The sequence below is a fragment of the Amblyomma mixtum genome, chromosome 8 (assembly GCF_055824585.1).
Source record: "Amblyomma mixtum isolate Tamu chromosome 8, ASM5582458v1, whole genome shotgun sequence".
Taxonomy (NCBI): domain Eukaryota; kingdom Metazoa; phylum Arthropoda; class Arachnida; order Ixodida; family Ixodidae; genus Amblyomma; species Amblyomma mixtum.
In genome coordinates, this window is record NC_143019.1 from 123,142,704 (window position 1) to 123,155,943 (window position 13,240).

At 47.0% G+C, this 13,240-nt stretch overlaps 1 protein-coding gene across 1 annotated transcript in view; it reads right to left on the reverse strand.

Annotated features, from left to right (window-relative positions):
* Positions 1 to 1,081: 1,081 nt before the first annotated feature.
* LOC149334191 (transient receptor potential cation channel subfamily M member-like 2) overlaps positions 1,082 to 13,240 on the reverse strand; it is a 94,906-nt gene continuing 82,747 nt past the window's right edge. The window contains exons 29-31 of the mRNA XM_089557883.1: positions 12,053 to 12,232; positions 6,211 to 6,331; positions 1,082 to 1,209 (exon numbers count right to left, since the gene is read on the reverse strand). Coding sequence (XP_089414009.1) covers positions 6,221 to 6,331; positions 12,053 to 12,232 — 291 coding nt within the window. The 3' untranslated portion in view covers positions 1,082 to 1,209; positions 6,211 to 6,220. The remainder of the gene's footprint in view (positions 1,210 to 6,210; positions 6,332 to 12,052; positions 12,233 to 13,240) is intronic.

Consider the following 13,240-nt stretch of genomic DNA (forward strand, 5'->3'; position numbering starts at 1 on the left):
TTCCGTACAGAAGAAACGACGGGTTCTCGGAGTTGTGCGCGAAGGCACCGTCTGCATTTGGTGCCGCCTGTGTTAACAATTCCCTAATTTTCGCGACGTAACGCATGAGAGGAGTTTATCGCTGAAACCTGGTATGTGTTACCGCGGCCATGACAGTGCAGCTGGAATTCGTACTGTCCGTAACAAGAATCCCTTAGTGCTTAATCAAAAAGGGAACATTCAATAAAATAGGTGACCGTACAGCTTACTATTGCTTCGGATAGTAAAAATTTCGTGGAAGCCCATATATTTTTCTTTAACACTACTGCGTGGCACTACCTGAATAATCTTGCCAAACCAAAAACGCAGTAATGCTGCAACAGTTACCTCAGAGCACCATTAGATTGAGTCTTCTTCCTTAAAATTAGAGTAGAATGGCCATATTCTTGCCGAAGACATATCTGGAGCCGAACCACGCTATCGGAAAATTTTCACATGCGCTGGCAGTGCAAGGAAGCAACTGGTTTCCAAGCTCAGCGCAGCGTGCGCAGATCCTCGCCGCTGGTACGCCGTTCAAGCGAGTGAGAGGAGGAAAGGGCCCCTCGCCTGCCGTTTCCCCCCCTGCTCCAGAAATTCGAGACGGCCACTTCTGCCAGCAAGTGTTCTGCGAGCATTAGTGGGCAGGCGGCAACAAACGGATTTGGAGGAAAGCGCGCTCTGATGCAAACAGATCGAAATGCAATGTTTTTAGAAGATGCTGGTGGCGTAGCTGCTGTCAATGTGCAGCTTTTTCGAGCTCCAAGTGATTACGCTCTTTCTCGCGTACATACAGATGTGCAAGAACCAATCGGCTTAGGCTTGTCACAAGATCATATGTGGTCAGTTAACCCCGTGCTTTTGTGATCCGACAATAGTTTTGATGAGAATAACGAAACATGTATTTTGCTGGTTTTGTTTGAAATTTCATCTAAAGTAAGAATTGTCCTGGCCGAGGACATAGACATTCTCAGCGCGTTGAGGTCCTTGAAAAACAAAAAAAGCTCTTTTGAAGCACCAAAAAGTCTACGCCTGCAGCCTTTGTACAATTATCGAGACGAATGAATACAGCTGACAAATAATACCCGACGACTCAGTGTCAGCTTCGAAACAGATATAATTTTTTGGGATCATATCACAGCCCCGGGTTTTCACTGCTTGCCGATGATAGGAATCTGCAGACAATTCTGGAACCTGTAAACAAAAACCAAACGGTCATATTAGAGACGTTAATACTGTGCAACCTGGCTGACAGTTACTCATCGCATCGACTTAGATTTTCTGTTATTTCGCTTCACCAGGGAGTAAGGCACTGAAAACCCATCTTTCCAGGGCAGTTCACTCTCTCGCCGCATTCGTGTAGGAAGGACGGTGAGGCGGTTTGGAACAATTTCCCACTAAGAGAACGTCGCTAAGCTGGAAGCGTCCCAAACCAGTCTTCGCGCAGAGAAAGGAGACTACAACATGTAATGCACACACGGACCACAATATCTGCCGTAAATGTGTTCTGTAAGGTCACAAATTAATTCGTGTTATTACAGTAATTGAACACGAGCTTCAGGACCTCGACATTTCACATTCTACCGCAGCATTTGTCGAACAGAGAGTAAGTGTTCTGTCTGCTAAATAAGCATGTGGCTAAATAAAGAGTGATTTTAACAAATTCCAGCAACAGCCTTCTGTACTTTCAGACCTTCTGGACTAAGAGTGTATGCACCCCATACCTGCGCCATTATTTTTCAATAAACCTGAAACACTCAAACGATGCGACCGAAGCCGACGATTACGAGGCAGCGGGTTTAAGAACGCGCTGACTTTATGCGCGAGGGTGAGAGAACGGCGTACGCAAGAACGGCGACGAAGAGGCCCTAGCTTGTGCAGTGGATGGTGTACCGGCCCGCTGTTTTTTTGCTACAGCTGCGAGTCTAGCGGTGCCGATGATGTTCAGAGAGGAGGCGACTCTCCGGCAGTCGATGAAATAAACATTGCCCGCAAGAGGGTACTTCACGGGAAAGGTCTAGCGTTGAAGGTAACGGCAACGCGGGAATGGTACAGAAAGAGTGAACAGCTTCCTCGTACCCAAACACCGAACATGTTGGTCTCCCATTTTGAGTGATACAGATACGCTACCACTACTCTGTTCACGCAAGACAGACATACTATCTAGCTCATCACTTCGGTGCGTCTTTAGCTAGGACGCCGAACAAAAATAGTTGTGCGCAGGTTTAGAGCTTCGGGAGCGTAACAGCAGCACCTGTGTACAGCGCCTGTGTTGCACGTTCCTCTGCCCTGTGTTTGCGCTGTTCCCTTTCAAGCAATGTTTAACCAACTAGCCCGCAACAGCATCCTCGTAACAGCAGTCTCGCCGAAGTGTTTGGTGACGGCTCGAATCACATGCGCAATTTCCTAGAATTTCTCAGGACCTTCGTAGGCCTCAAAAGCATCAGGTAGAGTACGGTATGGTATGTGAGGACGGTATATGAAGTATACCATCCCAAGCTTTTCAGTATAAAACATATACCGATGCTATGCTCCTAAAAGGGGATGGGACCGTGTCAAGCTGCACAGAAACAGCTTTTTCTTCCATTTCGTCACGTATGAAACATGAAGAAAATTGGGGGGGGCTTAGCTTTCGTTAAGCCTGGTAGGTTGCCAAAGCAGGTGTTTTATACTGCATATGCAGCGCCTCTAGTGGGAAGAGCGCGGAGCGCTGTGCCAAGCGGTCGCCGTTACCCGACGAGCCGAGTTGGTCGCCCGTCTCTCGCTCCTGGTATGACGTCACGCTGTGACGTCACTAGACACAGCAGGACGTCACGGGTCATTCTAAACGTCAAAAGTGTCAAGTGGCCGCCGCTACGCGAAAGGCCGTTCTCGGGAGTAGTATTGTTTTCGCAATAATAAATCGAAAGCTAAATTCAAGTTCAAAGTGACACAGGCTATGAGGGTCGTGGTAGTCGTGGGCTTTGGAAATTTCGACCACCTCAGATTCCTTTACGGGCGCTGACATCGCACAATATTCAGGCGCCGTGAGCTTCACCTCCATCGAAACGTGGCGCTTCCTCGGGGTCAGCACTCGAGCGCCCCAACGACAGAGCCATCCCGGCGGGCATATTAATTTTGTGGCTCTTTAATACGGTGATATGTGTTTGAGAATCGCTGGAATGCGGGCGTTGCGGCCGACTAAAATCCATCTTCAACCTCCTGTCGGCATCGCAGCGCGCCTAATTCTCCAGCTAGCTGTGGATTATCATGCCGATTTAAACTGATCAGAACCATCTTCTCCCGACACTTATTTAGCCCTCGTCGAGAGATGTTCTAATGAGCGTCATAGCTTGCGGTGCTTTTAAGGTTGATCGCTGTACTCTATACTCTATATTTCTTTAACAATATCACACGATACGTGCCGAAAGGCAAGCCGAGTACCACATTTCCTTATGTACAGTCGCAAGTAAAAACGGTTAGCACAATGACGTCACCACAGCACACGAAAATCGCACCGCGCGGCTAGCGCAGCGCCGTGCTTTGCGAACACGCCAGGCCCTTTTGTTATGGCTGTGTTGGCAATGCACGGCGCCGAACGTCGCTATTAGCCGCTCCGGTGGCACGTCACTGGTGTTAATCTTTTCCCTCGCCACTGTGCCACATATGCCTAAGGCTCGAAAGGTTAAACATATGCCCGAACTAAGATTTTAAATAATGCAATATTTGTTGTTGCAAATGTTTATTTCACTTTAACAACAGATCCGCTTCTTAACTCCGACTGACTTCAAAACCACCCTAAATGCAAATGCAGAACCTGTTGCATGTGGTAAATCTTGAAACATTACACATCGACACTAATGTGACATTTCTTAACCCGCGCTAGCATAGAAAAGTTTTAGAAGCTCTTGATCCTACGCTAAGGCGCAAGCTTAAACTAACGTTTACAGTTATTGCATAAAAAAGCGGTGTCCTTCATGTATAGGACACTAGACATCTGTGAGTTCACATAAAATTTGTGCCAACCCCCGAGGGACCTAACTGCACTCAAAACCTTCATGAGCGGGCCTTGTACGTATTGCACACACAATTGTTGCCAGGATCATTTCTTCTCGTTCTCGTCCTTACTTCGTACCCCTGATTACAGTGGCGCACCCCCCCCCCCCCCCCCCCAACATTAAGCAGAATGATAAGCTCTTTATGCATTCGATGCAGGTAGCTCGAAGTTGCGCTCAGATTGTTAATTGCCAGCCAGATCGCATTAATAAAAAAGAAATAGTATTCTCCTCCTGCAACTCCACCAGTTCAACTAATATTCGCAAAAGTTTAACGGTCTTCTGGATTGCCTTCCAGCCGACAAATATGGCCTTAGAACAACGCTATAGGCCGCCTGTTCCGAACCCTGCTCTTCTACACAGGAGGTTTCAACTCACCTTTTTTATGTTTTATATACATTCTTTTAGGCTGGTCACCACCCAACCATCCCTGGCGATCGCGTCATTTCAGAGAACACTTATGAAGTCTTGGGCTTTCTGTTAAATAGATCTCATGCCTTTTTAGTTCTCCAGTGATGTTTGGTCAGTGAAGAATTAAGCTATTTTTCCTCGCATATTAGTAAACCTTCACCATGCGACAATGATTTATGATGATCCTTCTTTGCAAAAATAAACCAGACTACCCTCACCGTTATCTACGCTTTCGGGAGATTTATTATATTCTAGCGAAGCATAGCGATGCCGCATGTTCATGTCGCTGAGGTTGTACTTGCAGTCGTCTATGAGTGGAGACCTTAGCGTCATCTCTGCGCCGTCAGGTAGCTTTTTGTGCGGTTACAGCAGCCTGGTTACATTTGACGAAGTCAACACAACGCGAAAAAAAATTCAGGGGGCACTTTGTTGACCTCAAGTGCAGTGAGGCGAAAGCCTTAAGCGCGGTGTTGCTGCTTATGTCACTGCGTGTGTTTAAGATGTTAATTAAGTACACAATTATTTGTGAATCTTAAATGCTAGAGAGAATGAAGGGCGTTTGGGAGGCATCCGTCTGATCCGACGCCTTTCTAGACAATGAGCGTCTAGACAAGCGTGTAGACAAGCGCTTGTCTAGACAAGCGTTCTAGACAAGGAGAACTACATATGCGTTGGCAGGAAGTAGCGTAGCCATTAGGCCGCTCGGCTGCGGAACGGAAGAATGGTGGATCAAATCCCATCGTGCACAAAGATTTTTTTTCTGGTCTGACGAGAAAAGCTTGACACATTTGCTGACAACCTTGTGCTGGCAACCTTCTGTCGACAATGAAGGGGCATAAAAGGCTTTCGCCTTAATACAGCCATACAGCTGAATGTGTTTGCACCTTAGAACGTCATGAGCATGTCTCTCGTGTCATTCGCCAACTCCGGCCAGACGTGCCATCGAACCTTCTCTGCCGCCTTAGACTAACAAGAGAGAGCGGAAATCGCTCCCGATGTCCACGTCATCAATCTCTCAATGTTAATTGGACGCCTTGAAGCAAGAAAAACACGTCATCCATGCCGGGAAACGACGTAAAGAGTTCTTGAAAGATATCGGGTGGCGGCAGGGCGTATTGCGCACCACACAATATTCGTCTGCGCCGTTAGCTCTCGGAGGTATGATCAGCGAAGGTCTTACGCCTCGCACTAGAAGCGGAAATGCATAGTTTTACTTCTTCACCTGCTCAGTTTCTTCTTGTCGAGACTGTCCAGAAAAGTGCGGACAAAAATGCATACACGGAGCAAGCTGTTGCCTTCTAAGTGCAATCAAGCTTTCTCTATCGACCAAAAAAAAAAAAAAAAACGTCAATGAGAAAGCACAATGGCGTCCCCTAAATGCATGCATACAGCATAGCTGGCAGTTTCAATCAGGTAACGAGTTAGAAAGTTTTGAAGGAATACAGCGTTCTCTGTACGCTTTCCTCCGCACCTTTACAGCCATGGACAGAAGCTTACAGAATGCGTATTCGATGCAACAATTTTTTTCTTTCGTTGCCTCATCAACCGGTCAGTTGATATTGGTTTGAACAGATGGAGCACGCATGCCCCTTCAAGTGTCTAGGCTTTTCGTGCTTGTACTTTGCATGAACCCATAGAAATAATTATTTTATTTCCGGAATCTCCATTCGGGAAACTTTCCTCCATGACTGAAGTACGGTGCATTCTTTACACACAAAAGGATTACCAAGGAAATGAGAATATTACTTACTGCTTCTCGGCTACACTCCGAGCGTTCCCTGGAAATTCCAGACCTCGTTGAACAGGTTACTGTGCCCGGACGGCAACTTGAGAAAGAGGTCATCAGTGACCAGGCGCCACACAACGTTTGGCTGGAAAGAGAAGCAGATTTTAAGCAGACATCAATCAATGAATCAATCAATAAATCAATATATTCCCATTTTGCTGGATCAAAGTTAAGTAGCACTGAATAACACATAAGGATGGCATGCAATCCAAGCCCTCGCTTATGCATATCCGATTCATATTATGTCTTGTCAGATTACCGGGCCTTGGTAAACAGAAGCTTTATTATTTTGCTCATTATAAAGGGCTCAATTCAAATCGCGTCTTAACTGCCCCAGGGCTCACCTTATCGCCGCGGGAAATGATTGAAAATTAGTACTTTTGATACTAGGCGGGCAGGTGTGGAAAAATCCAAGGTGTATATCGCGCATTCGAAATTAAGTTACTAAAGTACCTTTTCCGCGTCAAGCTCTTGTTACTCTCAAGCTTTAACAGGGGACCGGATTGGTGCGTCACGGCTTTGTTCGGCGAAAATCTTGACCTTTTCAGTTCTGCATTTCCTGTTGCGTATTTGGTAGAAGGTTTATTTTGTCCTCCTATCCGCCACCTCTGAGCAAATATAGCGGACATTCCCGTTAAGAAATAGCTGATCCTTCCTCTTGAGCCTAATAAGCATTTAGAAGAGATTCCAGAGATGCATCTTCACGCTTTAAAAAGCTGTGTAAACCTTTCAGAGCCGCTTTATCTTCTACTACACAAACCTACCTGACAATCGGTAATAAGAGAGTAATTACTCATTGACGTCCACTCAAGCGCAGCCAAACGGCTACAAAGGAAAGCTCTGCAGCTTTCTCAGAAACTTCGCAGTTAAACAAATTCGTCCTGGTCCAGGGTTCTACCCTGGGACCACCACTTCACCGGAGCAGTCGCTCTACCAATTTAGCTAACCGGGACGGCAAGTTTATGGTAGGGCGTGAGCGAATTGATCAATAACTTGACGTGGGAACAGTGTGGTCAAATGTTTAGGGGTATTCCCCAAGGTGAGGTAGGTGGAATTCCACCCCAAGGTGGAATTCGTCCTGGTCCCACCTTGGGGTGGAATTCCACCTACCTCACCTTTGGGGAAACCCCTAAACATTTGACCACACTGTTCCCCCGTCGAGTTATTGATCAATTCGCTCACGCCCTACCATAAACTTGCCGTCCCGGTTAGCTCAATTGGTTTTGGTTTGGTTTCATGGGGTTTAACGTCCCAAAGCGACTAAGGCTATAATTGACGCCGTAGTGGAGGGCTCCGGAAATTTCGACCACCTGCGGTTCTTTAACGTGCACTGACATCGCACAGTACACGAGCCTCAAGAATTTCTCCTCTTAAGAAATTCAACCGCCGCGGCCGGGATCGAACCCACGTCTTTCGGGTCAGCAGCCGAGCACCATAACCAGTGAGCCACCGCGGCGGCGGTTAGCTCAATTGGTAGACCGACTGCTCCGGTGAAGTGGTGGTCCCAGGGTCGAACACCGGACCAGGACGAATTTTTCTTTAACTGCGAAGTTTCTAAGAAAGCTGTACAGCTTTCTTTTCTAGCCGTTTGGCTGCGCTTGGGTGGACGTCAATGAGTAATTACTCCCGTATTACGAACCTACTGCACCTTGGGGGATTCCCCTAAACTTTTGACCAACACTGAAAATCGGTGTACATATATTTCCAACGCCCTATTTCAAAAAAATAACTCGAAATGTTCAAAAACTAAGTATTTACAAACGACGCTCCTTTCCACGCTCGCGGAACTTCGGCCCTGTTCGTCATGAACACACATTTATGCCAAACTAAATATATTCTGTATCATCAGACACACCTTTCGCCACTTAAAATCAGCTACACTGTCCTTTTATATAATATTCCTCCGCGTGACAGTAGAAAAATTCACAACTCCCGAGAGCCCTTCCTATAGCACACCTTTCAATTTGGCAATGCTAATATCTATTCTTTCTGAAAAGCGATCCTTTTTTCTTGGCACAACGTCGCCCACCAGAGAATTCTGATGTTGCACGCATTACTAACTTCGTGAGAACAGTTATGGATGAATCGAAAACAAGTTTTGAAAAGTGGCGTGTACAGTCGGAAACGTCATGCACCAATGGGGTAAAAGAAAAGGCAACTCTCGCTCCCTATTAAAGCCGCTGCGCAGACAAGCCAGTGTTGCACTGTGAGGTAGGGGTCCCGGAATGCGGCTCACCGGGTGAGTGTTGTTCCCCAGCATCTTTCCTGCTTCGCTACTGAAGGTGCATTCTTTACACTTAGAAAATCGCAGGGTCTGCCTGGAATGGGTCGATCTCTGGCCACTGCGCCAATACGACACTTGAGTCATTAGCGTCTGGGGAAAAAATGGGGCCCAGCCAGGCTACGGCACCGAGATGGGACAAGTTACCGGGGACTGCGCTGTACTGCGTGTTCTCAAAGATATTCGATGGTTTGGAATGCATATTTCTTTTTGCCTGTAATTGGCGACGGACAGCCATAATTTGTCGAAGATTTTTGCTATACCCTTCAGATGCGTGGCCTATTCGTGACCATCAGGAGTCGCGTAAACGTGGAGGATGGTGTTATGCAAGAATTTCCAGTGGAGTTATAAACCGATGATCGCGACCCGTTGTATTTGTAACATCTCAGTAAGGCTGCAATTATTGTTTTGCAACAGTATACATGAAGACCTCAGGTTGTGCACGTTAAAGAACCCCAGGTGGTCGAAATTTCCGGAGCCCTCCACTACGGCGTCTCTCATAGCCTTAGTTGCTTTGGGACGTTAAACCCCATAAACCAACCAACCAACCAAGACCTCAGGTTGGCACTTGCTCCATATATGGAATTGTAGACGAAGTGATAAGAGAAAAGTGACACACCAAAAGCCGCAACAAAATGGCAGCACGTAGGTAGACCAAGGAATCGTGCCAAATCATGTGTTTAGCCTGGTTGGCTGATGATTTTGTTTTTCTGGGTCGCCGGCACGTCAGGCAACAATATTAGGCTCAGGTTAGCCTCTGATCGCGGTTAAGATGATCTGATAGGTTCTCGCCGCAGATAGAAGTTGATGAAGACGATGATCTGCAATGTTCAGCGCGAGTGTGTGTTGCATTTTAACACGAGGCGTGATCGGCTCTGGCGATAGCACAGTGCTCGTGCTCTGGCCAGCGAAGAGGATTAGTTCGCGCCACCGCCGGTTCGGATCCCAGTCGCGGCAATATATCTTTTATTTGTTGTTTATGCTATGCTTTTGGCACAAACCCACAAACATTGCAAGTTTCTGCTCAGGGTTTACCCATCGGAATAATGGTTTCGTATAAAAACTGCAATATGACCTGGACGGCACGGCTCTCTTTCAACTTATATAAATGGGGCACTGGACGACGCGCGTAAGCGTAGAATGAAACACGGACAGGATAAAAAAAACTGGACGCAAACACATATCTAAGTCATACCTGATGGACAGGAAATCAAGCAGGCACTCACATACAGGCGCTGTTTGAGTTCTCAGAATAAAACACATCAGTATTCTGTCGCCTTCAAGTAAGATTTTCTCGTTTTGGTGCTCCTGTTGGTAATTTATTGTTCACATTTTATTTCACGTGGCCGTTACCTCACCAGATAGGTCCGTTAGTGAAAACGATTTTGTCCTGGTATCGGAAAGGGCGAAACTGTGCATGTGGTGCCAGAAGATGGGAGTCGTGGCTTCTGGCTTCGCGGTGCACCTCAGCTTGCTTATTCGGCCTGAAGACTAGTAAATATGACATCGGCGAACAGGCATCTGAACTAACAATACTCAAGACGGAACTAAATGCAGTCACCAAGCTTTCATCGTAAGATTCGCGGTGCTCAGCTTTGAGCTACTGATGCGTGCTGTAGCCCAGCCGGGCACGAGAAGGATAGGCAGCGACCACTGTCGCATAAATCGTGGAAACGAATGTGTCTTCTGTGGTTTTGCATTCAAATTCAAAGATAATATATGTGCGTCCTGAATACTCCCTACCCTGCTGAAATGGAAGTCCGGAAAGTAGTAGTAGCTGCTAGGCATCACGTTGGAAGCTTGTTGCAAAGTGCCACCGATGCAGCCAGCACTGACAGCTGCGCCGACCGGGCACATCAAGACTGTGCCCGTTAAACCTCGCAGTAAAGAAGTATCATGATGAGTTCTATCGAATAGTGGATTAGGTTCACTTTACGCACGTGGAGGACGGCAGGTCGTGTCATTTTCTGAAAATAAATCTTTATTTCTATTTTCATTTCGTGGGAACTTGTCCCGCTCGTCCCCTGTGGTTGACCTCCCTGTGATGCACTTCCCCTAGAATAGTTAGTTATCTTGACTAACAAGGGAGGACGCCGGCTTCGCAGCGCCACGAGCGCCACGGACGGCGTGATAGCTGCGCGGGTAGGGGGGGGGGGGGGGGGGAGACGAGCTGTCTTCGGCTCGGGATTTTGGCGTGCGCTGACGTTCAGGCGCGGCGCTCTGCTCTCCGTCAACGGCTCGAGGCCTCGTGGCGGGAACATTATCCCGCCAGCTAGTCCCGTCCAGCAACGGAGTTTCTCCCTCGCCGTAGCTTGGGCGAACGTTCGCTCGTAACTTTGCTGGTGAGTCGGGCGACCTCGATTTCTTAGTGCATTTTGTTGCTAGCAGGCGCAGTTGTAGCAATAAATAGCTGTTTGTGTCAACCAGAGTGCCATTCCTTTGTTCCCTCAGAGCAAGGCCTGCCATTGTCGGCGTGCCCTTGGTAGCGCCCGCGATCACGGGGTGTGGTCCCGGTGGTTTTGAATTGGGTCAGGCGAGGTCAAACGGGGAAACGTAATTTATATCACAGTTAACACCCCCACACATTTTACTTCAAATCCTAAAGGCCAGATATCAAGACGCCAAAGGGTCTGCAATGTGAATGACGGAAGCTGTGAATGTAGTTTTAGGTGCTCTTTTACAAAGCGGTCCCACTGTTCATATAAGATGAAAATTTGCAGCGTAATACTAAAAAACTGCCTGCTGGGGCTATCATATCTGATTAGGTAAGTTCCTTAGGCATTTATGCGTCAATATATATACTGAGGCCTCAGGGTGTACAGGTGCAGCCGATGAATGCACACCTTGCTTTGAGTGCTTGCCTTATTCACAACAGGTCCGCGATGTCGCAGGTCTTGTACTTAAGTTTCGGGGTGCTCAATAAATTTGGAACACAGCCTCTTGGGTTCCTGCTCCTTTTTGTGTGAAGCTCTTTGTGCGACACATGGACTGCGCTTTGCCCTTTATGTTGGCTTCTATTCCCCTTCGCAAAAAGGCTAATGTATCCGCCACTCCGGTTTGCCAATATACATAATTTCTTCGTGGCACTTATCAATGCCAGCATTGCGCAGTTGTAGGTGTGTGTTCTAGCAATAATGAACAAAGCATATTTTCGTGCCTAACTTTTCAAAGGGTACTTATCAAAGTTACGTATCGCGCCTTTCGGTTGTGGCCAATTTTGCTTTTCCCTCAGGAGCCCAAAAGTGACCAGGCTGCGCAAATTACAGATTTTCTGGTCGATTTGTTTGAAATCATCGGCCTTTTGCGATCACTCCCTTTCAAGCGAGAAGTCAAAATAGTTTTGTTTATTTTGAACGTGAACTATGAGTTCGTTTAAGATAGGTTCAGTGCCTTCCCAAGGCAAAGAACATTCCTGCCTAACTTTATAACATTGCGTGAAAGCAGGCTGTTAGCGCCAGCTTCCTCAGAAGTTTATACCTTGCAGAAGGACGTAGCAGAGTTTAGCTGCCGAGTTCAGTGTCATACCTGAAATTTTTCACCCAGGCATTCTTTGCCGCTGTAGTGAACTTTCCAAAGCTCCACTTCACGCCAGCAGTTGTCCGTGTTCATCGGGTCATCCATGTAACCACGGCGCGCTATGGAGCAGTCGACCGTCTGATTGGGGTCGGAAGCGTCTGTCTGCTCCTGAAGACACCCGGAGAAAAACTGCAGCGAAGTTACTAAGGGTTAGCACAGGAAAGTAATCTTTTATTCAGCGAACGAGTTATAGGCAAACGAAAAGGCACGTTCAGGCTTTTTTTCAGCGAACGAGTTATAGGCAAACGAAAAGGCACCTTCAGGCTTTTCCGAACAGGAAATCACACACCTACTTGTTTGAAGAAAAAAACTCTGGGGGGCACTTTCGCTCTCTAAGTGCTGCAAGGTGAAAGCCTTTACTGACGCACTGTTTGGCATTGACTGCGAGACTGTTTGTGCTGTACTATTGCTTTATTTGACTACACATTACAACTACACACTTTGACTGCTTTTTTAGCACGACTCTCTCTCTCTCTGCTTCGTTGAGTTCGGTTGTGGGTTGTATCCATAACTCTGTTCGCAGTAATGAGGTATGTAATGTGGTAACCCACGAACGCCTTACGCCCCCTGCCGGAGCGGACGACAACTATTTTATTAGTTGTCTGCTCCAAAAGGGGAAGTCAGGCGTTCATGGATGACCTCATTACTGCGAATCCGCACACGCTGACGTCATAACAATTTCAACCTACCGAAAAGCGTGACACCTTTCCTGAAACTTTTTGCTGACAAGCTTCTGTTGACAATCTTCTGTCGGCAACGATGAGGCATTAAAGGCTTTCGCGTTAATATTTTTTTCACGGGCAACTCAAATATAAACAGAAAAGCGTAAGCAAGCCTGATGCACAGTCGAATGGATGTTCAGCGGGCTACGATAAGAGATAGTAGGAATTATTAAGGTTATAAATGTATAACATGCGCCATTTGAATACTTTTGGAGTACACATTATGTTTCAATGCATTGTACTCCCAACAAATACCAAAAGAGCAATTACCTGACCCCGTCATCTCTTCACTGGCTTGCATTCAATTATTTCACAAGCAGCGTTTAAAACGGGTGACAGCAGCAGCCGGGGCTAAGTGCAATAATATAAGGGGGAAAACTCGGAGGAAACACTATCTCCGCCTAAGGGTATGCCG